Source organism: Mustela putorius, unplaced genomic scaffold (assembly GCF_011764305.1).
Source record: "Mustela putorius furo isolate JIRA1106 unplaced genomic scaffold, ASM1176430v1.1 tig00000407_pilon_pilon_pilon, whole genome shotgun sequence".
Taxonomy (NCBI): Eukaryota; Metazoa; Chordata; class Mammalia; order Carnivora; family Mustelidae; genus Mustela; species Mustela putorius.
Window position 1 is genome coordinate 24,799,120 of NW_025421373.1, and position 26,146 is coordinate 24,825,265.

At 39.7% G+C, this 26,146-nt stretch overlaps 1 protein-coding gene across 1 annotated transcript; it reads right to left on the reverse strand.

Moving 5' to 3' along the window:
• Positions 1 to 492: 492 nt before the first annotated feature.
• Positions 493 to 15,799, reverse strand: NMUR2 (neuromedin U receptor 2). Its single transcript, XM_004738110.3, has 4 exons — positions 14,962 to 15,799; positions 8,518 to 8,602; positions 5,125 to 5,250; positions 493 to 2,189 (listed from the first exon to the last, which is right to left on the reverse strand). Exons 1-4 carry the CDS (start codon positions 15,676 to 15,678, stop codon positions 1,918 to 1,920), a joined length of 1,200 nt encoding a protein of 399 aa, XP_004738167.1. The 5' UTR covers positions 15,679 to 15,799; the 3' UTR covers positions 493 to 1,917.
• Positions 15,800 to 26,146: the final 10,347 nt, after the last annotated feature.

A 26,146-nucleotide genomic window follows, 5' to 3' on the forward strand; every position in this document is an offset into this window, starting at 1 on the left:
TATATATGAGATTTAATATAAATATATAGCAAAGAGATTTATAAATATATATATGTAAAATCTCTTATATATATTTATAAATCTCTTTGCTAATTATAAGCCAACTTGAATGAATGAGAATATTTAACTATATATTATATATATTTATATATTTAATTTTAATGAATTATAATAATATATTAAAAAATAAAATAATGTTTAATTATATATTATATATATATTATACATATATACATAGAAAGAATATCACTTTAAGGATGATTGTTTAGTTAGGAAATAATGATTTCAGGGACCAATACCCCCATTTATCAGTTGGATGGTTCATTCAATTTAGGAAAAATTCAGAGATTAAAAGCTGGAACTTGAATGTTTCAGCATCAGTAAGATTCTGGGATTGAGAAGAACCTCTTGTACCACAGGCACTGCAGACATGCTATTATCATCACAATCAGCTAAATGGCCAACTGAAGGTCAAATATCCCCCTCAGAAACAGAATCTTAGTCTTTTGGCTCTTGACATGGTTCCACCTGGAGCTGTTCTTTGGCTTAGTACATTGGAATGTGAAGTCAACTCACTTACCACATATTTATTGAACATCTACCATTGTGACAGATATATTGCCAGGATTCCAGCAACAGCAAAAATGAACACAAGATATTTCATGCCTTTGACAAATTTACATTCTGACAAAACAAGAATATAAATCCCTGAACTACAAAGCAGAGTGAGGAAAAAGCTTAAGAGAGAGACTGACAGCGAGGTCAGATACCACATCTATTTGAATAAATCAAGCATGGCTTTATGGTGGTACCACACTGAGATGGACATTGAAGGATGGGCGAGAGAGCCACAGATGGAGCCTGGAGATGAAGAGGGCATTTTCTAAGCAAATATGTGCAGCTGGGACAACTGGGTCGTATTTTCATTAGAAGAGCAAGTAATCCATTTTAAATAGAATATACATTACATGTGCTGATATAACAGGAGATGAGTCTGGAAAATTTATTTTTCTCATATGCGTGAAGACTGTTATACAGTTAATGAAAGATTCTGTAAGTAAAATCATGGGTTTGAGACCAGTAGTTATTATCTGACCTGGGTTTTTCCCCAAGATTGTAGACCATACCTCTATCTGCTTATGGAGTAAGACTTTAGAAATCCATGTCTCAAGCAAATTATGAAAACAGCTAAGTTTGTGTTTGGATCATTTTATGCCACTTTTGACCCTCCTCATGGCCCTCTCCCTCTTTCCTTTCTTCTCTAAGTAGAACTTGGATCTTATCTCATTCCTGGTGAGGAATGACTGAGAATGACTTGAGAATCAGGAAGGTGGGAATAATAGTTCTAAGAGGCATCCCCATATTACCAGGACTCTTCAAGTAACAGGCTTCAAAATACTGGTGAATTACATTATAATGACAAAATGTGAGGCAGTAGGATAATACTTTGCTGTGGAAGAACATTGACATGGATCCCTCAAATATGTAAAATAGCATAGCATCTATAGGTCTCCCTTTTATGTTCCACAGGGGCCATCGGTTGTGAGAGTTAACAGCTTAACTCCAAGTGCAGATGAATCAGGATTAATTATTTCCCAAAATAAAAATCACTCAAAGTATAGGTATCACACTTTACTGGTCATAATATATATATATTTTTTCTTTCCATGAACTAGTGAAGGGGCATGAGTCAGTTGGGATAATGGAAAGGTCACTAAAAATCAGGAGGTTCTAGGTTTTAGATCCAGTTTTAGTAGAAGTTTGTTTAAAAAAGAGAACCCATCCAAGTTAGAAATGGGTATGTAAATTCTAAGACTCATTTAACCTCCCTATTATCACAACAGGAGCCATAAATTACAGATGTCCTTCCCTACGGTAAGGCAGCATAGAAGAATGTCAACTCTTTGAGCATTCCTTTTATGGTACCTGTCCAGTACAGAGGGTTGTAGGGAGGTGAGAGCTACTGATTGACAACTGACAAGGGAACTGGGGACCTGCATCTTCAGTCAGGTCCACAAGGGGACATTCTGTCAGGAAGATGTTCCGCTGAGCAGGTGGCCCCTGAGCGTGGTGCTGGGAGTGCCCCTGTTTGCAAGGAGAGATCACGTTCCAGAATGCTGTCCGGAAACGGCGAGAGAGTAGGTTATAGATAATGGGGTTGACAGCTGAGCTCAGGTAGAAGAAGACACCTGGAACACAGGAGATTAAAAAAAGAGGCACACTGAGGAGAAACTGAGTGAGAGGCATGATAGAGCAAAGCATAAATATTTAACAAAAGCTTTGAATCCCTGTGAAGTAATTCTCTTTGGGAAGTATTAATATATACAGGACTCTAATTGAGAATACAAAATGCTCTGAATGGATCTACCACCTGTGTATTTAGGAATCAAACACAGAAAGATTAAAGAGTCTTGGAAAAATTTAGGCTGGCATGAGATCTCTCTGAGATGCTTGGCAATTTCCTTTGATCCCCACTTGTTTAATTAAAGAACATGCTCTCAAAGTATTAACGAGAGATGCTTAAGTATCAGAGGAAAGGGAGATGTTTTTTTTTTTATCTCATTGGAGCTTTGCTTAAATCTATAATTTGAAACTGCAAGTAAGAGAGGAATGGTAAATCAGTTAAGGCACAGTCCCTGCTGATATTTCTTATAATGCTAACTGTCTCTTCAAAAAAGCATGCCCCAATGACCCTTTCCTACCTAGCCTTTCCCCTTGATGGCTCTTCCCATCTTCCAACTTTACTATTAAATAATTCTATATTGCCATTTGTTTTCTCCACCAAATGCTTTGTACACTGACATTTTCCTCCTTGGTATACACACTTCTCTTTTTGCTGTATCCTATTTTTGTTCCCCCAAGGCCCAAGATAGGCCTAAGGTTGAGAAGTAGAGGACTGTGTTTCTGATCTTGGCTCTTGCTTATTCTGTGACCTTAGAAGACTACAGTTCTTTTCTCCATGAAATGGGAATGGGAAAACCATCCTTACCCACCTCCCTGAATTACTGTGAAGCTCAAGTTGAGATGCTATCCACAGAGGGACTGAGAATGGCTAAGAATATAAAATAAGCAATAGGCACTATCATCAACATAGTCATGGTTGTCCTCATTTATGTACTTCAGGACCTACAGAATGCCATATGCCCTATGCACAGAACTGGACAGGGAGGAATATGGAAGAAGTGTATTGCTGTGGACTGTTAATTCATTCAATAAATTCTTATTTTGTTCCAGAAACTTTGAGGCTCGTTAGTAGGTAGTAGATTTAAACTTTGTTCTCCCAGGACTTACAACGGTATTATAGAGGCAAAATCTATGCCTAACTTTAGCTGCTGACAAAAGAACAATACCAAACTCTATCTGTTAAGAGCAAAATATCTGATACTAACAGTCATCCTATGGAAATTTACATGATAGCATAAGCACAAGGACTATGATGGTCATGAAGGATTTAATAGTGGCTACTGACTGAATACTAACCAGCCCTGAAGCAGGCAGTAGATAATTGGGGAAGAGAGGAGAGAGTTCTGTGGTAGAAGGCACAGCCTGTGCAAATGTGCAGAGGCAGAAATGGTTATATTATGCAGGAATAATACAAAATGTGAAGAATTCTCGAATTAACTAGATTGACAAATGTGTGATTTATGAATGGAAATACATAACTTGATTAAAAGGCAAGTTGTAGGCACTTTTTTAGTAGCATTTAAGAGGTTTAGATTTCATCTGGTTGGCAATATGGGGAAGAGAGAGTTGATATTTTAGCAGGAAAATGTTAATGTAAATGCTATAATTTGGAAATCTTAAAATGGTTGTCTTGATGCATCTGGAGATGGAGAGCCAACTAGTTAAGTGCCATGTGATCTCGTGGAGTTTTCCAATTTATTTTGTCACTTCCATTTTTCTCATCTTAACCACAAAGATAAGCTAAGGGCTATAAATGTTTTTGAGATTTCACTCAGAATTCACAATTAAATTTAACATGGAGGAAAGTACTAATGTCCAGGTATAAACAGTTCAGTTCACAAGGTCTACTGAGTACAAAAGAGACGGTGATTGAAAACAGATAATGTACATGGCATTCAATACTCCTATGAACACTGTGGTCTTTGCTTTATGCACACATGGAGTGTCCCATGCACAAGTTTCTCTTCTTTCTCCTCTCTGGTGATGTCTTTGGTAATCTAAAGAGCCCACAGAACCAGCCAGTGACTCATTGAGGTAGAGGAGCAAGGTGGTCTGCCTAATAGTCACACTAACTGAGAAGGAAGGATGTGGGTGACCATTCTCTTCTCCACTTTGGAGTATAGAACCCTGAACTTGAAGTTGGATGACTTGGGTTGGAATGCTGTTTTTACTGTTTGCTGCCAAGTGACTTTGGGCAAAGCAGTTCTTTTTTGTGGAACTTTCAGCTGTAAAATGGTGATGATAACATCTACTTGTTGTGATAATTATAGAAAGATAATGTAGTATCATGCAACTTCATTTACTTCTTACATCATCAGCCCATGGATTGTACAGAGCAGGCATTACTGCCATTTTATAGTTGAGGTAACTTTGACATGAAGGAGGCCTCTTTCTTCAGATCACTCTGATGGGAATGAGATGCAAATCCAGGTCCTCTGACCTAATGACCTTTCTACCATTCTTTCCACCAAATTCCGTGGTATCATTCCCAAGCAGCATTACAGTAGCCTAAAAACAGACCTTGATGCCTCGTGAATAACATTTGGTTGGTTTCCGTGAGGATCTAACACTTGCTGAAGATAATATGAGATTGCAGGGATTAAACATGGATGTTTAACTAATAAGAATCATTTCAATTATGTGGTCATTGGAAGCAAAACAAAGGAATCACCTCTTAGACCACTTTCCTGCTGTAATCATCATGCTTAGAGTTGAGGTCTTCAATAAAGTAGCATCTAAAATACTGATCTGGTATATTTCTTTTGGATTTATAACATACCTCACCAATATGTGAATGAAATAAAAATCAAGTGTGTTCTTTGTTGTATGATGGGTCCCCATAATCACAGTATATGCAGTGGAACCAAGTGCTCTAAGCAAGATGAAGCAGATGTAATTACCAGGACATTTCTGATGTAACCAAGCAAGCCAAAGTGTTACCTGACACCACGTGGATGAGATTGAACGCAGCAGCCAGGGGTTCAGTCCACTCCTCCACAAAGCTGAAGAAGAGCCGGTCAATGTGGAATGGGGCCCAACAGAGAGCAAACACTAAGACCAAGACAACTGGAAAAGGATGATGAATGAGAGAGCAAAAGACAGTCAAAGCAAGGATAGGTGTGCAATGCCCACTCTGAGTCCATCCATTCCTTCTAACATTCCTCCCCCCCATCTTTTTTTTTTTTTTTTAATAAATCTTTTATTTTTTTTTAAGATTTTATTTATTTGACAGAGATCACAGGTAGGCAGAGAGGCAGGCAGAGAGAGAGGGGGAGGCAGGGTCCCTGCCAAACAGAGAGCCCAATGCGGGGCTCCATCCCAGGACCCTGAGATCATGACCTGAGCTGAAGGCAGAGGCTTTAACCCACTAAGCCACCCAGGTGCCCCCCTGCCATCTTTCTTAAGCTATCATTATAATTGACCATCTAGATCTTAAGGAGCCTTTACATAGAATATTTGCACATGGGAATGAGTTATATAGGATTTATGTACAAGATTTCTTGTATAATTTAAGTTTAACTTGGAACACTTAAAATAGTATTGCCTTTATTCGAAGTTCTGAAAACATTATATTGTGGAAAATATGTTACAAGAAGATTGTTGGAACCATGTAAACTGGTGATAAAAATATAGTGATTGGGTTCAAGCAGTTGGCATTTTTTAAAGTCATAGATTAACAACAAACTATTAATGTAGGATGTGGTAAAACGTTGTATGGTTTTGTATTGTTCCTCTGGAAATAATTAGAAACTTCTGTGAGTTCAGTCATTCTGTAAGGGGTGGGAGGGACAGAAAGAAAGGGAAGAATCATGAGCATAATATTGCTTTACAAGCATCTTTTCATTGGGATGGGGATATATCTATTATATTATAACTTTTTAGAGTACAGGTTTCCTTCTAATTTCTTCTTTTTTCTTTTTAAATAATTATAGATACACAGAAATATACTACTGCCCAGTTTTTTTATTTTCAGCTCCCCAGGCAGATATTAGTTTCTCTTTGGGGCATTCAGTCTTCACCAATATAAATAAATTTTTTTCTCTTCTGAAGTTATAAAATACTTTTATTTCCCAAGACATGATGCTTGAAATTTGCCTCAGAACAACTTTGTAGGGGCTAAGGGAGAGATAGGAATATAGATGAAACAAGATTAGCTATGAGTTGATAATGATTGAAGCTGAGTGATGGGTACATACATGGGTGTTTATTTTACAATTCTCTGAATTTGTGAGTACAATTGAAGTTTCCATAGTAAATGGTACATATATTTTCTGTTGGCAGTAACATATTCAGAGTAAGTGGTCTGTCTGTGTGGTATAGTTCCAAGAATATCTGAAAGATCTTCTGAATTTACCCCCCGGGGAAAAGTCCCTAATCTATTTTAACTAAAAACACTAATTAAATTTTTACCTAAGGGAATAATAGTATACTGCCTACTATTCCCTTTAGTTAAAAATTTAATTAGTGTTGGCCCTCAGTGGGGTCAGCAGGTTAAGTGTCCAGCTCTTGATTTCAGCTCAGGTTGTGAACTCGTGATCTTGGGGTCAGGAGATTGAACCCCTCATTGCTCAGCAGGGTCTGTTCTGGATTATTTCTCTCTCTCCTCCCTCCGCCCCCCCACCATGCTCTCTTTCTCTCTCTTGAATAAATAAATAAATCTTTTTTTTTTTTTTAAGATTTTATTTATTTATTTGACAGAGAGAGATCACAAGTAGGCAGAGAGGCAGGCAGAGAGAGAGAGGAGGAAGCAGGCTCCCCACCAAGGAGAGAGCCCAATGCGGGACTCGATCCCAGGACCCCGGGATCATGACCCGAGCCGAAGGCAGGGGCTTTAACCCCCTGAGCCACTGAGGCGCCCCTAAATAAATCTTTTTTAAAAAATGTAGTTACTGTTAAAATTGAACACTCCATCCCCCAAAGACAAATAAATTCTTTACTGTATATTTTATCACTGTGACTTGAATGTGAGTGCACTTCTTTTTTTTTTTTTTTCAAGATTTTATTTATTTATTTGACAGAGAGAGATCACAAGTAGACAGGCAGGCAGAGAGAGAGAGGGAAGCAAGCTCCCCGCTGAGCAGAGAGCCGGATGTGGGGCTCTATCCCAGGACCCCGAGATCATGACCCGAGCCGAAGGCAGAGGCCTCAACCCACTGAGCCACCCAGGCGCCCCTGTGAGTGCACTTCAAGTCTTTTTGTAAGAGCAGATTTGGGTCAAGGAAAAAGGGGAGGGGGAGATAATGAAGACATGAGATTTCTCAATAGGGAAAGTCAAATGCCAACAGGGGCTAAATAATTTCCAGGAAGATGACTATTAGACAAATTTTAGTGACTTTGCAGTTTTTTTTTTTGTTGTTGTTCATAAACCCCACATAGTTATAGTGAGTGATTTATATGAATATTAGCCTGAAGGATTTGTTTCTTCCAAACCTTAGGTTTCGACTTGGGAAATTTATTATAAATCTCCTTTTTCATCAATATCTCTCATACCCTAGTGTAGGATCATATATTTATAACATTCTTTTGGGAGACTGTTGATCAGTTCCTGGGTTTTAAAACATCTCTATGCAAAAAAAGAGTGTACTGTTTGTGTAAAATGATACAATGTTATAGGCAGGCTGATGGTTTAGAGCTACTCTTGGCCAGATGTTCTTAAGTGTGGAATTAAGGGATCCCAGGGAGTCCAAGGATGGGTGTCAGGAGGCACAGGATCCCCTGAAATAGATGCAAAATATTTTGTGTATGTGTATTTGCACATTTTCTAAGTGTAGAGTTCATAGCTTTCATCATAGTTTAAAAAAAAAAAAACAAACTCGTAACTCAAAATAGGTTAAAAATCACCTACTCATTTTATTTTATTTTTAAGGCTTATTTATTTTAGAGAGAGAGGCAGGGGAGGGGCAAAGGGGCAGAGAGAGAGAGAGAATCCTTTCTGAGCACAGAGCCAACTAGGGCTCAATCTTAGGACCAGAGCCAAAACCAAGTGTCTGACTCTAAACTGACTGATCCACCTAGCCCCGCCCCCCGCACCTGCTCATTTTAGAGAGGAAAAGAAATGCTCGCAACCGCAGAGAGCAAGATTTACAGAGTGAGATTTACTGAATACCCCACAGAGTGTATTCCAGTGATGCAATTTTTTGTATTGTTTGAGGGTTAAAAACTAAAATAGAAACAAGACAGACAGGTCCTAGAAGCTTGAGAAAACCAAGGTTTCGATGTTGTGGTTCAGGAGTATTTTGATTCTGATCCCAACAGCACTTTCTCAGTACAAAATCCATGTCCTTTGCTTTCACAAACCAACCAACCAAGCCCCGAAAAAAGTGGAAGACTTACACAGCATTTTGGTGACGGATTTTCTGGCAGGTCTTTGAATATTTGCAGCTGCTTCATCTGCCCCAAGGAGGTGGTCTTTCTTTAGCTGCAAGGGAAGTGGAAAAAGATACCAAGAGAAGGAAACATTGTTTCCTTCTGACCAAATCCTGGAAGTGTTAACTCTAACACTTATTTTGCAGACAAAAATCTGGGACTTAAAGAACTATAAGAATTTGCCAAACGTTTAATAAGTTGGAGGTGAAGTTGGATTCAAGTCATCTAACTCAACTGGACCGATGGTTGTGGCTACATTATAAAGCTACCATGTATCACATGCTATTCTATAAAACCTTACTTATGTAGCATATTAATAGGTATTCCATAAAAAGTATGACATCTAAAGTTGAAAATGTTAGGTAGCCTTTTTCATTTATTCATTCAATGATTATTAGAATGGAACCCTCTGCTATAGAGTAGGTAGACAGTAGAAAACAAAAATGGATATTTTTTCTGTTTCATAAAGTTTATAGTTTTTATTATGGGTCCTCTCAGATCCTTTAATGCGCTTGATGGACACTATGAACATCTTCATGGGGGTTTGTGTATCAGCCTTCCCCATCCCCACCTTCCACACCCCATTTATCTCCTCACCCTTCCAGCTTCAAGGGAGACAGTGCTTCTTTGCCTCAACAATATTCCCTCTGACCCAGTCCTTTTCAGTGGAATACCTAGTACATCTTGAGGAGCACAATTTGGGAATATCTGTGTTACTAATATTACTGATAAGAGTGCCTATGTTTCTGAGTTTAGATGTTAAAGAATACTCATCCTGTTGTAAGATGTGGTGATCCTTAGAGAAGTTTCTAAAATTTCAAATATTAACACTACCTGTGCATGCAATTTTCCCTACCCTGTTCAAGTCCCATCTACTCTAGAAGACTCTGGTGGCCACTGGAGCTCATTTTCCTCTCCTTCCTCTGAACTCCCATAGCACTGAAGATCTGCATCATTCACTTAGCTGTAGAATTTTTTTCTCTTTAATTCACATAATTTTAGTTTGGGGGGATATACAGCCAGAGAAAGGAAGCTTTAAGGACTCATGATAAATTACTATCAAATATCTAGAAGGTAGTATAGTATATAGTTGTGACTGATTCTCTAACATTTATTCTCTTCTTCTCCTATTAATGGTATCCTGATTTTCCTTTAGAGAATTTAGTCCTTCTGCATTGTTAGTCGTTAATTTAGATGGAAATGATCCCATCTCCAGCTCCAGATTCAGTCCTTGAATAATGTAACTACTAACCTTCAGTCACAGTGACTGCATAATTGGAATCAAAGATATTTCAGATGCTTGCTTGTACTTCTAGGAATGGAACTTTTGATTCTCTTTCATTGAGAGCCTTCTTGTTTTCAGCATGTGAGTTCTGGAATACAAGAGCTATTTTTTCCCCCACCATGAGGAAAGTGCTTGGAGCCACCAATAGCCTACTGTGACGATCTTGAGGTTGAAATCAACAGTATAGAAAGAAGAGCAAAGAAACAGAAATAAAGCTAGGTCTTTGAGAACATTGTGTGTTTTATGGAATTAATCTTCATCAAAAGCCAGCTCTACCTCTTAGCTTTTCAGGTGTATACTTCCTATCACATGTTGCCAGATTGAGTTGGGGTTCCTTCCTTAATACTGTAGAAAGTTCTGAAACACTGATCAAGGGCATTAGGTGGAAGGAAAGTTCAACTTACTCTATATAATCTTGGGTAGATTAGGATCAGTTTATTGGAAGATATATTCCAATTCAAGATTAAAAAAAAGAGAGAGAGAGAGAGATTGGTGTGGTTATGTGCAGCAGTAGAACAAACTTCTCTAATCAGTGAGCTTCCTGGGCTGGAGGCATTTTTACAGGATGCTTTAGAGAAAGTATTTAAAATCAAATAAGACTTGGACTGGAGGCTCATTAAAAGTTGCCTCCAAAGCTCAACAAAAAAATATCCTGTCTCTAACAAACACATAGGGTCCTAAAAATCAGATCGTGCATGGTTCTACATGCTTCAGGACTCGTGTGGTCCTAAAGCATCCACTTGGATGATTAACAAAGCTGACCCTCTGTCTCTGAATATATTGATGCTCTCAACATACACCTGTGTCTTCACAAAGTGAGGGATTAAATTTCCTGTGAGATTTGACCCTTCAGAGGTCACCTAGAACTTGGAAAGAAAGAAGGGAAAATACTGTGCAGTTATTAGGAAGAGATGGGAGGAAACTGAAGATAAGAGGTTATAAACTTAATGGTGAAACAATAATACGGGTAGATTTTAGTGTGTGGCACGTGATACTCAGTAAGTTATATATTACTATTGTTATCCTGGTTTTTGTTCTCTTACTTGAAAGACATCATAAAAACTGAATTTTGATGAAACAGGGTTATTTATTTATGTCTGTGTGTCCAGTCATGGATTACTGAGTCCCTTACAGAAATTCTCCTCTTGGCACTGCTCACCCATAAGTAGCACTTGTTTGAGACAAAGAAGCAGCCAGAAGCAGAGATAAACAAACAAACAAACAAACAAACAAAACAAAACCAAAAATCCCTGCCTTGTTGTTAAGGTAAGAGTAATAAATCAAAGTGCAAATCTTACTAACTCATCATCAATTAAATCTACTGAAGGTTCCAATTGTTTCATACCATTTTTAAAAATTTGTCATTGTCACAAGATACTTATCCCAGTATTTGATTTCAGTCCAAAATTAAGAACAATGAGAAACTACTGGGACCTCTTAGTCCCTTCTGTGGGTGGGTTTAACAGTATTCTTTGGTAATTTCTCTACTTCAAGAAACAATTTCCTTAAATCAAACATAAAGTGAACAGTTCATACAGTTCTTTCACGAACAGGCTTTCTGTACAGTGTAGTTTGCAATGAAAAGAAAATTATAAATGTGTTAATCATTGCTTACTTTTCAGCTTCTGTAGGTTTTAGTGATACAACTAGCCAGAGGGAAAGAGTGAAAAACTGAGTATTTATGCATCATATACATTATTTCAACAGAATCTGAAGGAGGCAATGTAGTAGAATAGAATCCAAACAATTTGTCTAACCAACATTTAATACTGCTTAAGTTTGGACACTTTTATTTCCCTTCAGATGTTTAGCAAAATAGATATTCACTAAGTATTCTACCCACTTCTGAATTTTCATTTTAAAAGTGAAGATATGGGGCACCTGGGTGGCTCAGTGAGTTAACCTCTGCATTCAGCTCAGGTGATGATCTCAGGGTCCTGGGATCAAGCCCCGAATTGGGCTCTCTGCTTAGTGGGGAGCCTGCTTCCCCCTCTCTCTCTGCCTACTTGTGATCTCTCTCTCTCTGTCAAATAAGTAAATAAAATCTTTTTTAAAAAAGTGAAGATACAAAACGAGTGAAAAATTGTGGTTACTGTATAGGAGGCTCAGAGGCCTTCCTATCCCACGCTCCTTAGTTGTGTAAGATAAAAGGTGAGGGGCGAGGTCAATGGGTCTGACTCAGGTTGATATATTATGCTGATCAGTTGCTCATATGATGATAATCATTCCAGCAGATTTTCGTTTATGTGGTGTGTGGAGACTAAGCTTCAGAATACCAAAATATAATCCTAGCTGTTGTGTAAATATGTCTACAATCTGAATGAAATCTGTTTATTTGGGAAAAAAAATGAGTGCATCTCTGTCTGGCATGGCTGGATTTTGCAGCAATTCATAATCCATCTTCCTCAGTTCAAGTGTTAAGGCTGCATGCAGAATTACAACTACTAGATGAGAGCTCCAAAAGAACTTCCTCTCAGAGAGAAGGAAATTCTGGGGTTGTCTGTTTGCTATCTCTAACATGTTCTAAACGTAGAGAGCATCTCAGTGGCTACTCATGTCCTGAATGCTCAGCTTTGAGCACATATATGCCCCCCCCTTCTTCTTGTGGTTTCATCAGGCTTAGTTTTTTGTTGTTGTTTTTCCTTTTCTTTCCTTTTTTTTTTTCTTTTTTCTTTCTTTCTTTTTTTTTTTTTGCCTTCTGAAGGCAGTGAGTACCAAAGTCAAAGTCAATCATAACTTTAGATTTGCCAAGGGAGCCAATAACTTAATAATCATCAGATTTGCTTAGCCTCTTTTAAATCTCTTAGATCAAAAAGCTCTCTAAAATAATGTTTCTAATTCTCTTTCGAAGGTTGAAAAGCTGGAGTCTAGCAATAAAAGAAATAATTTAACTTCATTCACTCATTCATTCATTCAGCTTACAGTCTATTTGGAGAAAACAAATTAAGGAACACACAAATATAGAATTTTAAGTTGTAAGAAATGTGGTGAGGAAAATCACCAGGAATCATAGCACATACACAGGGACCAGATGCAGCTAGAGAGTCAGGCAGAGCTTCACAAAGAAAGTGTGGATGAAGTATGATTGAAAGGATAAGTTAGAGTTAGAAAAGCAAAAGGGATTGTGATGGTCAGCAGTAGGAACAATTCAGGCAATGGTATAGCAAAAGTTACAACATGTGCAAAGACCCCGAGGCCAATGCCATAGACTAGGACCTATTTCTCCTGACTTTTAGTCTACAGATCTTTAGATTCTTCTAGCAGTGACTTACTAAGCAGATAATTCCTTCCCTGATGTCCTCTGGGTAACAGTTTATCCTTCCTGAGAACAGGAATTTTATATGTTGCACTATACACATAAAGCAAACTAGGTAGTTTCTAAGCTGTTTTCTGAGTTGTTCCTTAGCTCCTAATAAAAGGTGGCTATAGGTTCATGACAATAAAACAAAGTGAAACACAAAGTAATTGGTTGGGGGTAGGGGATGCATGTTTCCTACTCCAAGTTAAATGCTTCTTCCAAATTAACCCAAGATTAATGATTGTTTGGTGTTGGACAAAATGGTATTGGTCAGTTTGGGTAGAGATTTCTCATAGGGCTGTTGATATTTGGAATCATGCAGAAGTCCTTTTCCTCCAGTGATATACACAGGACATTCTAAGATACTGCAAGCTAGTCTGGGGTGGCATGTGTCTCTCAATGTAGAGGGACCAGCCCTCCAAGAGGAGATTGGCAAAACTCTCTGCCTGATTAAATTTACTCCTTTGTCCAGACATCTGCGGTTCTTGGAACTTGTTCTTCCTACTTGGATTCTGCTGCTCACCTTAGGCACAGCAGATATGGAAAAGGACCATTGTGGGGCACTCATTTCTGACATTCGCCTTTTTCTGAGGTGGGAGTACATTAATTGTCAGAGAATACATGGTAGCAGAGCCATCTTGAAGCAGATGATGTGAATGTGATATTTGCTTTGTTTTCCCTTCATTTATAATCCACGTTGCTCCTGCTCACAGATATTTTATTCCTTTTTTTAAGTTATCACAGACTGTTAGAGCTATCAGGAGCCTTAGGTATAATCTAATGTGACCTTTTCATTTTATAAATGTGAAAAGTAACTCCAGGAGAGAATTGTGTGGCTTGCCTGAAAGTGTATTTTATGTGAGCTTTCGACCTGGGACTCTAAATGGTCCCAAGACTGTTTCCTACACAAGCTGCCTCCTTAAATGGGCATAAAGCTGTCACAGTTAGATTTCATCTCTATGAATTTGGATGCAGACTATACCAGGACAGGAATTATATAGATGTACTACTACCTCACCAAAAGTAGTTTCTCTCAGCTAATTTAGATCCTAAAAGGGGGGGGGGGATCAGTTTACCATCCTGAGTACAGGAACCTCTAATTATTAGGTATATTGCAAACTAAGTGATAGTTTTTCATTCATCTCAGCTGTCATTTATTCCCATTTTCTTCTGCTCTAATGTGTCTGTTCACATCCTGTCCCTCAATTTCCACCCGGTCAAGAGAAATCCAGGTTGGTCCCCCTTAAGCCATATTTTTGCATTTTAGCCTGATAGTTCAACCAAAGTGTCAAAGCAACCATAAGGGACAGTCTGACTTTAAAACTGTAAGTCTGTCTTGGAGTAGAAGACAGGCAGAGATGGCTAATGTTATACTCTGACCAAGTTGGTCCAGAGGAAAATTCAATACAGGCAGTAGATGGGGGCTGGAGACAACAAGCTGTGGAATGTTCCCTCCAGGAGTGGCCACCTTGCACTGTTTAAAATGAGGCTCCACCTCAGACCTACTGAATCAGAATTTCCCAGGGGGAGGGGTCTGCACTTTGAATCCCAGGGTAAGATTTCTAGGTGACTGGTAGGAACTCCTAGGTTTGAAAGCCGCAGGCATAAAGGAAGAGTAATGCAAGGTGACTTAAAGGAAATGGTTTATAGTTGTGGTAGGATTCGCCTAATTTTGAGGCTAGTTCTTTAACTTCTGCTTCCCCTCTAAGCTCATTCTATTTTTCTCTATACTTCCAATTCTGAATTTTTCCAGTTCTCAATTTTTCCTCTGAACTTTGAATCATGAGAGAAGGGATGCTGCCCTAAGCCAGCGAGCTTGGATACTCACTTTGAGCCCCATGAGGTAGTAGAGGACACTGATGACAATCATGGGGAGGATGTAGAAGAGGAAGGAAGTGACCTGGATGATGAAATTGTAGATCCATATGGGCTTGATGACTGCACAGGTGGCAGAGCCTGGGACCAAGGACCCATTGGGGAAGTAGTGGACCTTGATGCCGTGAATGCTGGTGTTGGGCAGAGAGAAGAGAACAGAGAAGCCCCAGACGATGCCGAGGATCCTGAGAGCCCGCCGCCGGGTGCACTTCATCTTGGCGCGGAATGGGTGGAGGATGGCCACATAGCGCTCCACGCTCACGGTGGTGACGCTGAGGATGGAGGCAAAGCACACCGTCTCAAAGAGGGCCGTCCTGAAGTAGCAGCCCACGAGCCCAAGCAGGAAGGGGTAGTTGCGCCACATCTCGTAGACTTCCAGGGGCATCCCAAGGAGCAGGACCAAGAGGTCGGAGACAGCCAGGCTGAAGAGGTAGTAGTTGGTGGGTGTCTTCATAGTCTGGTGCCGAATAATCACCAGGCACACAAGGAAATTGCCAACGACCCCCACTATAAAAATCAGGGCATACACTGCAGTCACTGGGAAGAAGAATTGGCTGCGGGGAGGCCCGTAGAGGAAGGCCAGATAGTCCTCGCTGCTGTTCAGGTATTTCTCGGATGGGTCTTCCAGTTCCTGCTGGTGGATCCAGAAATCATTCTTGTGTTTTTCCATCACTGACACTAAAATGCAAGACCTGAGACTCCTCTGATAATCAGCGTGTGTCCCAGGCTGAGCCAGAAAAGAAAGAGAAAGCAGGCAGGAAAGCACAGACTCTGGGGAAAGAGGATGGGAGAGCGTGAGCACTTCAGTAAGGTTGGGCTGTTCAGACCTGGATCCCTTTTGAAGAGCCAGAGACCCCGCCCCTCCACAAGCTGTGGCCCAATGAGTGTGTCAGATGCTTAGCAAGAGGAAGGCTGGGTCTGTGAGCTGGCTTGGAAGCAGAGAGCTGGAGAGGAGAGGGAGACATTTCTCTGAATTGGAAGGAGCAGGGAAAACAGCTGACACAAACAGGGATACTCTACCTTGAATAAGCTGTGGGCATTTTGAGCAGTGCATTTTGCAGAGTCCTGGGAATCTGGGTGGAAATGCAAATTAAAGTTGCAGGGTCTTGGGCAGGAGAGTACAAGTTTCCATTGATCCTTGTCACCTGCACAGCATGACAAAAAAGGGAGATCAATAGATTTCTCGAGTTATCTTGTTCCGTTGGAAATTCAGGGCTTACTGGGGAAAGCATGATCAATGTGACTTTTTCAGTTCGACTCTAGCCACAATAGAATCCAAAGCCTGAACAAACACATGCACATCATCTAGCCCTGCCTGCTGTCTGTCACTTCAGAGTCTTTGGGTAGTGCCTTGCTATCCTAACAGGCCCTGGGGTTTAAAATCAGTCCCATTCGTAGAAATCCTGTAAGACACTGGGAATGTCACTCAAACTCTGCCAGCCTCATTTCCTTATCTGTGAATTATAGATTCATTCACTCTATTTCATTCAACAAATGGTTCTTGAGGATTTACCATGTATCGGGCAATGTTCTAGGCTTTGTAGAAGCATCAGTGAACAAGCCAGACAAAAATCTCCGTCACTTGGTATTTTTCTTACAATAGGGAATTCTTAAAATATACAAGCAAACTAGTAAATTCATAATATGATTAAAGATAATAATTTGTGTTGTGAGGGGAAAAGGTATGGGATGATACAAAGGTAAGGCTGGAGGTGTTCTTTTATCAAAGGTGGTCAAAGAAATCTTACATCAGGAGATGTTTTTACTGAGGTCTGAATGATGAAAAGTCAGTCATAATGGAGCTAAGGGAAGTGCATTCACAGCAAAAGTAATAGCCAGTGCAAAAGTCCTGAGGCAGTCACAAGCCTGATGCATTTCAGAAACATCAGGAAGACAAATGTAGATGGGACTTAATGAGTGGACAGGAGGATATGAGTGATTAGCTTGAAGTGACTGGTGGGGACCAGATCATGTAAGTTTTTCTAGGACAATATAGAGTTTCAGTCTGATTCAGACTGCAGAAAGAAATCTTTGGAAAGTTCTGAGCAGAATTAAGAAAGGTGAAGTTTTAACAGGCAGGAGGCTGGTGTAATAGTCAAAGAAATAATAATGGCTTGGATTACTATGGTAACAGTAGATTTGGGAGATATCTGAGTGTGGGATTATTTTTACAAGGTATGGTACCATATATAGTTATTGAGAAGATTAAATGAGAGTAGTTATATTAAACCATCTTATACTTAAGAGATGTTCACCAAATGTTATTTCCCCTTTTATTTTTAAATTGAATGATAAAACTAAGACTAAAGAGGTCAAGAGGTCAAGTCCAAAAATAATCTCTTGGTCAAAATGGGGCAGTTTATGCTGCTCTAAGAGATGATATCTCTGTGGTTTAAAACAGTAAAGATTTATTTCTCACTCACACTACAGATTTATCATTGGCCAGCTGGAGGATCTTCCCGTGCTGTACTCACTCTAGGATCCACGCTGGGGAAAATACACAATATATGGGACAACAAATTAAAGAGTCAAAGGCATCTCTCTATTGTGACGGAGGTTTAATCAAATAGAACGGTGTCTAGTAAGGGATGCGTAAGAGATTGGTGCGGGGAGATGATGTAGAGGGGATAGAGGGGATAGTGCAGGCTTGGGGTCCACATCCTGAGCATGACTTCTTTTCGCTGAGTAACCATGAGGAACTTATTTAGCCTCCGTGAGTCTCAGTTATCCCATCAGCAAATGAATAAATTAGCAATACTGCCTTACAGGATTGTTAGTAGAGTGAAATAGCTTCTGATGAAATGTTCAAGACATATTATTTAAAATAGAATAGCATTTTAGATAAGGATTTAATAGTAAGATAGGTAGTAAAATAATAATTTAATAATAGAAGTATATTTTTATTAGGGTCAAAAAGACTTGACAGATTTAAAATCTGGAGATATGATTGGGAGTGTTTATGTGAAAAAGACTTCTCAGTTGTTGTTGTTGTTGTTTTTTAAAGATTTTATTTATTCGACAGCAAGAGACATAGTGAGAGAGGGTACCCGAGCAGGGAGAATAGGAGAGGGAGAAGCAGGCTTCCCGCTGAACAGAGAGCCCTATGCGGGGCTGGATCTCAGGATCCTGGGATCATGACCTGGGCTGAAGGCAGAAGCTTAATGACTGAGCCACCCAGGTGCCCTGACTTCTCAGTTTTAATGAACCAATAGTACAGGAGAGCAAGTCAAAGTAGCTGATAAGAAAGTATATGCACGTCTATTCCCCAGATCACCTGGGTCTGGATCTGCACTGTTTAGCTATGTGAAGCCAGTGAGATGGATCAGGGGTTCAGTATCATGAAGACAGGATGAAGGTTGGGAATGTTTTGCCTGAAGAAAACTCAGAAGAGTAAAGTGGGATATGAGGGTCACTGTCAAATATCTGACAATATGTTTGGATGACATCTAAGGAGAGAGGGGGAAGCTCATGTGTAGAAAACCCAAGGAAGCCACAATAGGGGGGAGAATTCCCCTGGAATTTCCCGATAATCAAACAGAAAACCTTTCACCTGAGTGAAAAGAAGCTTAGGATTTATCCACCGGTTCCTGTCCTATTATTTGAAGGTTGCTCCTGGGGACAGTAACCCCCCTCCATCTCTAAACTGAGAGCTGAACAAACTCCCATGTTGTCAGAGAAGGTTATGGGATAGGAAAACAAAAATGTAGCATGAACTTATGGAGCAGCTCTACCAGCAGAGGTGAAGTCTGAACATGCATAGGGCTACTCTTGGTAGCTGCGGCTTAAATCAGGTGGGCTTAGGGGATGTGGTGTGAGGGTACCAGTAGCATCAGGAAATTGGAGGGGGAGACAAACCAGGAGACACTGTGGACTCTGAGAAACAAACTGAGGGTTTTGGAGGGGAGAGGGGTGAGTGGGCCTGGTGGTGGGTATTAAGGAGGGCACGTATTGCATGGAGCACTGGATATGGTGCATAAACACTGAATTTTGGAACACCTGAAATAAATAAAATAAAAAATAAAAATAAAAGATATACCATAGCTGACATTTGTTGATCATTTTTTCTTCCCAATTATACTTGAAGCATCTTACATGTATTAGGATATGTAATCTTTACAATAATCTTGTGAGGTGGGATCTCTTTTCATCTTTGCATCTTTGCAACATGCCCAACGGTGTGCACGTTGGCTGATTTATAAAAGAGGAAGGAGAAGAGATCCTTGATCAGACTAATTTTCACAGACACTTCTCTGGATTCACAATTTCCCAGAAAGTCAGTGGGGTCTTCTGTGGCAGGAGAGGTCATGTATTTAGGAAGAGAATCATGGTGGCTGTTGATTTCTTTCAAAGCTCTTTGATGGAAATAGAATGAAGTCTACACTTCTGTCTCAATGACTTATATTTACTGGAAACAAAGAATGACTTGGGTGCTTAAACCACCAGCAGATGGAGCCTTTAGTAATTACATCTTTATGAACATAGATACCTGAGCAGCATCCAGAATAGACAATTTTCTCTGCAGATCAGAATGTGACTCAGGGAAAGTCAGCACCTGACAATACAGCATGTTTTCAAGGGAGATGAAAGTCCCCATTGGCTAAAAGTCCTGCCCCAATAATGTTTAAAATGTCACTCCTTTAAGCTTCTCTCCTTTCTGAGGGCAAAATATCATCATCTTTGTCATCATTAGCAGTGGTAGCAGTGCCAACTTCCATGATTGAGTGTTAAGTGTGTGCCAGGAATCATCTAAGTGCTTGTTGATTTGTACACTGGTTTCCATACATGGAGAGCAAGGAGAGACTGAAGAATGAGGCAGAACATTCCAGATTGGTAGGTGGCATGTATGTGCAAGTCTTGTCATGGGTGCCTACAAGACAAATAGATTTCTGCCCTTGCCTGCCAGAATCTTAGAAGTTTATAGAGGGGCTTTCACTGGGTTCAGTCACGTATACTGTCTAGATGTCTCAGAAATGCCTTCATCTCTCAGTGCTGTGCTCTTAGAACAGCTGTCAGTGTGGAGATGGTGGGCAGAACATATATTCTGAGGACAGGAGAGGGGGTAAGGAGCCTCTAATTACCTGGGTTCCAGCTCATGGGTCAACTGGTGATCACATCCTCTTGACAACCTCTTCCAATAGCACTTTATTTGAATTATCTAATACAATCCTTGAAAAAACCCATTGGGGAGGTATTTTTATTATTATTCTTTCACTGATGAGAAAATACAGGATTTAGAAAGGTTAGATGCCTCACAAATTCACATAGTTAATTATTATCAATTCCGGGAAACAGACTATCCTGTTTGGATGGTTTGGAACTTATTTGGATCCAAGCAGACTTGACCCTTTGCTATTTCAGTGCAAGGACTTTGCCCCAAATCATGATTCAGAATTACCATGTAACAATTTCCATTTTATTCTTATATGAATTACTGGGCCTTGTATTTCAGGGCTATCTACTTCCAAATAGAGTGTTCCTGTGGACACAATATATTCACCCAAAGGTCAGTTCATAGCTGACAGGCATGCACTCAATTCTGGGAATCGTGTTTTAGGGGACTCCTTATTTAAGTTAAAAAATAAAATTTTATGCATCCAAGTCAATAGAACCTGTCAAAATGCTTTTACATAGAAGCACATCCATATTGTTCTCTTATAAATTAGTTCACAGAATAAAGTAAGTGGCAGTTTGCCACATTTAGTGCTATTTATATAAAGGGTTACTTGTAGATGGCACCATTCAGCATGCCAGCCACTGTAGAAGGTGTTGTGATTAAAAATAATCAGAGGTTTTTTTGTGGTCCATTTGGAGAGACAGACTAATTCACTAATAAATAATACAAGATCATAGCATGGTTACACAAAAGAGATACTTTATAAATAAAGCTACAAGATGTGATCTGGTTCTAAGATCTGAGAGATAAGAAGAAACTACTATGAGGTTTTAGGGATGGAGGTTGGGAGAAGAACATTCCAGACAAAGCGAAAAACATGTGCAAATATCCTGTGGTGATGGGGTGAGTCCACTATGAGGGGGAGTCTAGTACCCATGAGTAGGAGGCGTGTGGGGCATATTGTGAGAAGGAGACCATGCAGGGACCTGTAGGCCACACTGAGGGCTTTGTTTGTTCCTTTTGCTATTAAAAAAAGCCAATGAAATATACATTCTAAACAGGACAGAATCCTCAGGAAGATCCTTTTTGGCTACAGTGAAGAAATGGTTGGAGGTAGAGAAGATGAGGGGATACAGGCTGTTTCATTAATCCAAGTAAGAGGTGACGGTCACCTGGGTTCAGATGGTGGCAGTGGAGGTGGTGGGAGGAGATAGAGGTAGGAGATATGGTCAACAGGACTACTGAGCGCCCAGGCCTGTTACTTCCTGACTATGTGACCTTGAGAAATTCTGGACTTTCCTGAGTCATAATTTCTACCTCCGTAAAAACTGAAACAATAGCAGTATTTACCAAAAGGATCTATGAGTTCACCTGTTTGTCTGGCATATGGAAGTGCTCACTTAGAGATAGCTATTATTAGTATTCCTAATGGAAGGAGTCCTCATAGTAGTTATGGTAGTGCTATCAAATGTAGGATAAAGGATAAATGACTAAAATGAAAATATTTCCAATACTAGATTCATATAAGTAGAGATCCTGGGTCAAAGAGAAATGATTAAAAAGAATTAACCCTAAATATATTTTTTGGTAAGTCCCCTTTTTTTAAAGATTTTTTAAAAAGATTTAATTTATTTATTTAACACATTGAGAGAGAGAGATGGAGATCGCAAGTAGGCAGAGAGACAGGCAGAGAGAGGCCGGGGAGAAGCAGGCTCCCTGCTGAGCAGAGAGCCCAATGTGGGGCTCGATCCCAGAACCCTGAGATCATGATCTGAGCCAAAGGCAGATGCTTTAACCCATTGAGCCACCCAGGCACTCCAGTAACTCCCCTTTTTAAACCTGTGTTAGAGACATAAAAAAATTAAACACATCTTTCACTTTCTAGTTTTCTGAAAAAGGCTATTTAAACTCAGAGTTCCTCTGTGGTGACAGAGCATATGGGTGCCCCCAAAACCTTGCCAACACTAGACATTAGCAAAGATTCCCTTTTGGGGTACAGTATTGTTTTATTTGGGTTTAAGATAGATGACACTTTTAATGTTTAATGGCCATTTCCATTTTTTTCTTTGAAATGCCTTTTCATACAGTTTGCTTAATTAAATAAGAAACAGCGAACTAGACTTTTGCAAATACCACAGAAACAGACACTAAAGGATGACACCCTAGTAAATTGTTGGAATTTTGTGAAAAGTCCGATGAAGGCAACCAAATAGTAAGGAGATTAGAAATCATAAATGTGGTAGCGCAAAACCCCAGGAAAGATTTGGCTTTGGGGAGCAAGTGCTTTGGTAGGGCAGTTTGCACATCTCTAAGAGACTGTCATGTGGAAGATGGATTAAATATTTCCCATGTAGCTTCTTTGAGCCAGGTAAAGATGCTACAAACAGTGAATATTGAGTTAAAATAATGAGATTTCTCTTTTTTTAAAAGATTTTATTTATTTATTTATTTATTTGACAGAGAGGGAGAGATCACAAGTAGGCAGAGAGGCAGGCAGAGGGAGAGGGAGAAGCAGTCTCCCTGCTGAGCAGAGAGCCCGATGCGGGGCTCCATCCCAGGACCTTGAGATCATGACCTAAGCTGAAGGCAGATGCTTAACCCACTGAGCCACCCAGGTACCCCTAAAATAATGAGATTTCTAATGGTTTTTTGAATTCTCTGAAGAAAAATAAAGGAAGCTCTGTGAGAGGTAGGAACCCCTTCACAGGGAAGATATTTAGGGAGACTGGAGACCTTTCAGAGTTGCTAGAAAGCATTATAAGTCAGACAAAGATGAATGAACTTTTCACTACTCAGTGTTCCCCAGAGACCAGTAGCATCGATGTTATGTGGGAGCTTATTAGAAATGCAGAATTTAGGGCCCAACCCAGGCCTCCTGGGTTAAGTCTGCATTTTAGGAGGACTCCCAGGAGATTTGTTTGTACATTAAAGTATGAAAATCACTGGACTAACTGTCCTCTCTAGTTCTCTCTCAATCAATAATCCTGCAAGTCTAGAGGGAATCACCAAGTAGAGGGAACTGGGTATGGTGTGAGGACCCTGGGGGGAGATGCTGGATGAGTTGGCAAGACTCTTAAGGTTTTTCCAACTACTCCAGCCATTCCTATGTCAAGTTCACAGCAGTACCTGGGGTAACACCGGCAGAAGTAGGCATTGCTTCATACAGAGTGAATTTTGAGCCATCGACTCTCTGAGCTAGAAGAAACCCAGGAATTATGACTGCAGTGACTTGCCTCAGGTTAAAATAAAAATGGATAACTTTTTTATACTTTAATTTTTAACCAGATTTTCTCTTTCCTTAGTTTGCTATCTCTGTCCGCCTCTCCCCTCCTCCTCTTGCCATCTCAGACACACACGCACATACACAGGCACATGCATTTGTATGCACTTCTTAACTTGAACAGCCGGCTTTTAAATTAGTCTGGTAGCTGTTCTCAGGGCCAAGCACCAAAATCAAGGAGAGGGAGAAAAGTAGCATCTCAGAAGGAGTATTTTCCAGGAGTAGGAAAGCAGGCTGTGAGGAACAGTATGAGCAGCAGTTAGAGTTGGAAAGAGTAGACACCAAGAATGCCAGCATGCTTCAGAGTGATGTATGCTCCTCATTAGTTCTTCCTCCAACTCTCCAGCTGAGATTTGCCATCGGTTATTTCAGTAAAAAGACTAGTGTCAAGATTTAGGTCAGAGAAGAAAATGGGGGAAAATAGAGGAGCCATGGATGGAAGACCCAACGTCAGCCGTTGGAGGACATATATGTAAAGCCCAGTTCTACCATCCAAGAGGACTCTGTTTGGTTTAATGGGTCCTTGAGCAAGGTATTTCATACGTCTATACTTCAGTAGTCTTAGGCATAAAAATATGGATTATTCCTGTTTCACTTTTCACTTACCGGGTATTTTGAGTTCCAAATAATACTTTGTATTTTCCAAGAGATGTTTGTGGTTTCTTGTTGAGATCCTCACTCTTCCCAATAAAGATGTCCAGATTAATTGTGGCAGGCAGGATGTTATTTTCCTTATTCACTCTTCCACTTGTGTGGCTAGCACAGTGCTGTTGCATACAAAGCATAAAGAGTACTTAATTGAGTTGTGCAAATGAGTAGGTATGTATACGTGCAGGAAAGAAGGAGAAGGGGAGAAAAATAGAAAGGCAGCACGTTTGTTGCTTATGTGACATTAGTCTTGTTTGTGAGAATCAGGTGTCCTGCAGTCTCTTTCTGGTCACCAGGGCTGATGTTTCTTTCACAGATTTTGCGTTTTAGTGATGGCACGAATCCAGTTAATGGTGTAGTGAGAAGAACTAAGTTTCTGTGGTCATGGTCACGCAGACCTGACTTTAATTTTGCAGGTTGAAATGGTATGGAGTTGGCAAGTGACTTGCCTAAGTACCAGTTTTATCAGTAAAGTGGGATTAGTGTGTTCTAACTCATTGGGATTGTTGTGAGGATTACATGGAAAAATGGGTGTAGAGTTTGGCACAGTGTTTGGCATACAGCAAGCATTTAATAAATGCTTTTTTCTTTCACTAGGAATTTAAGGAGGTTGATTTAATAAAAAGCTTTAATCAATGGCTGGTGTGGTGGCACATGGTGGGCATTCAATAAATGATGTAAAGTAGAATCCATAAATGTGAGAGTGATTTTTGTCTTCAATCACATTTTGGTTGACAGTGATCTGTAAATTCAGGATTAATCTTTTACATCATTAAATTTTAGGTTTTTTAATCATTTGACTTAAAGTGTTGATTATATTGAGATTTTTTTATTCTGATCTATGGTTAATTTTTATAAATGTTATATGAAAACTGGAAAAGAAGATACATTTTTGATGCCGGATGTAGTCTTACCTATATCTGTTAATTTCATCTTACAGACTATATCAGTTAAGTTTCTTTGATGAAGAACATTAATAAAACTGTAGAATCAAACAAATAAGTAAACACAACTTGTTTAGTTGTAGTAAATTGGATAATTAAAAAAATTAAAGGATGAGATAAACAGCTGGCCTCAAGCAGGACAGGAACTGTATTAGCTCTGGAGAGCCAAACGGAATACTCACGAGCAGCCTCTAATGCTTAATTCCTACTACATTCCCTACTTTTGGATCTCTCTTTAAGACTCAGGTTCCTTGGGGGCACTTGACTGCCTCAGTCATTTCAACGTGCAACTCTTGATTTCCACTCAGGTCATGATCTCCGGGTTGTGAGACCAAGCCCCATGTCAGGCTCTGTGCTGGATGTTGAGTCTGCTTTAGACTTTCCCTCTCCCTCTACCCCTACTCCCTCTCTCTTTCCTCTCTCCCCCACCCACACTGGAAAAAAAAAAAGTCAAATTCCTTAAAGAAAGAATGTGATTGGCTTAGCTTAAATTTCTTGCCTAATGCTGTGATTTACAGAGGAGGTCCACTCCCAACTAGAAGAAGGGAGGAGGAAACCAGACAGGTAATAACAACAGAGGTCCACTACCTGAATTGAAGGTAACATCTTTGTATCCTTATCTCAGTGGTTCTCTTTGATTTGCCAGAGAAGGCCATAGATTTATTTAGGACTCAGAAAAATGGAATCATGATTAGCTACATAAAAGAACATGGCTGGGCTTGGGTTCAAAGTACTCTCTTTCCATAGATTTGCTTGTCTACAGAGAAAGAGTTATGGCTCTGCTCTTAATATTATTACCTCTACCACCATTTATTGAATACTTTATTAATTTATTTATCATTAATTAATATTTAAGTTATAAGATAGTGTGCTAGGTACAGTTCTGTCCCCATAGAATGTGGACTCTCATGGCAAGACAGTAATTTAATCAAATAAACACTTGAGTTGATTAAATAAACACTAGCACAACTGGAGTAATTGTGGTGAATGAGAAATACAGTGTGTGTGCTTAGAGACAGTGTGTGGGGACTTGATCTTGTCTGGAAGGGTAAAGAAGTCTGAGTTGGTGGTGACAATGGAGGGCGTATAGGAGTTACAGGAGTTAACCAGGTGGTGGGAGCTCAGGGTTAGAATTTAGGCGATGAGATGGATA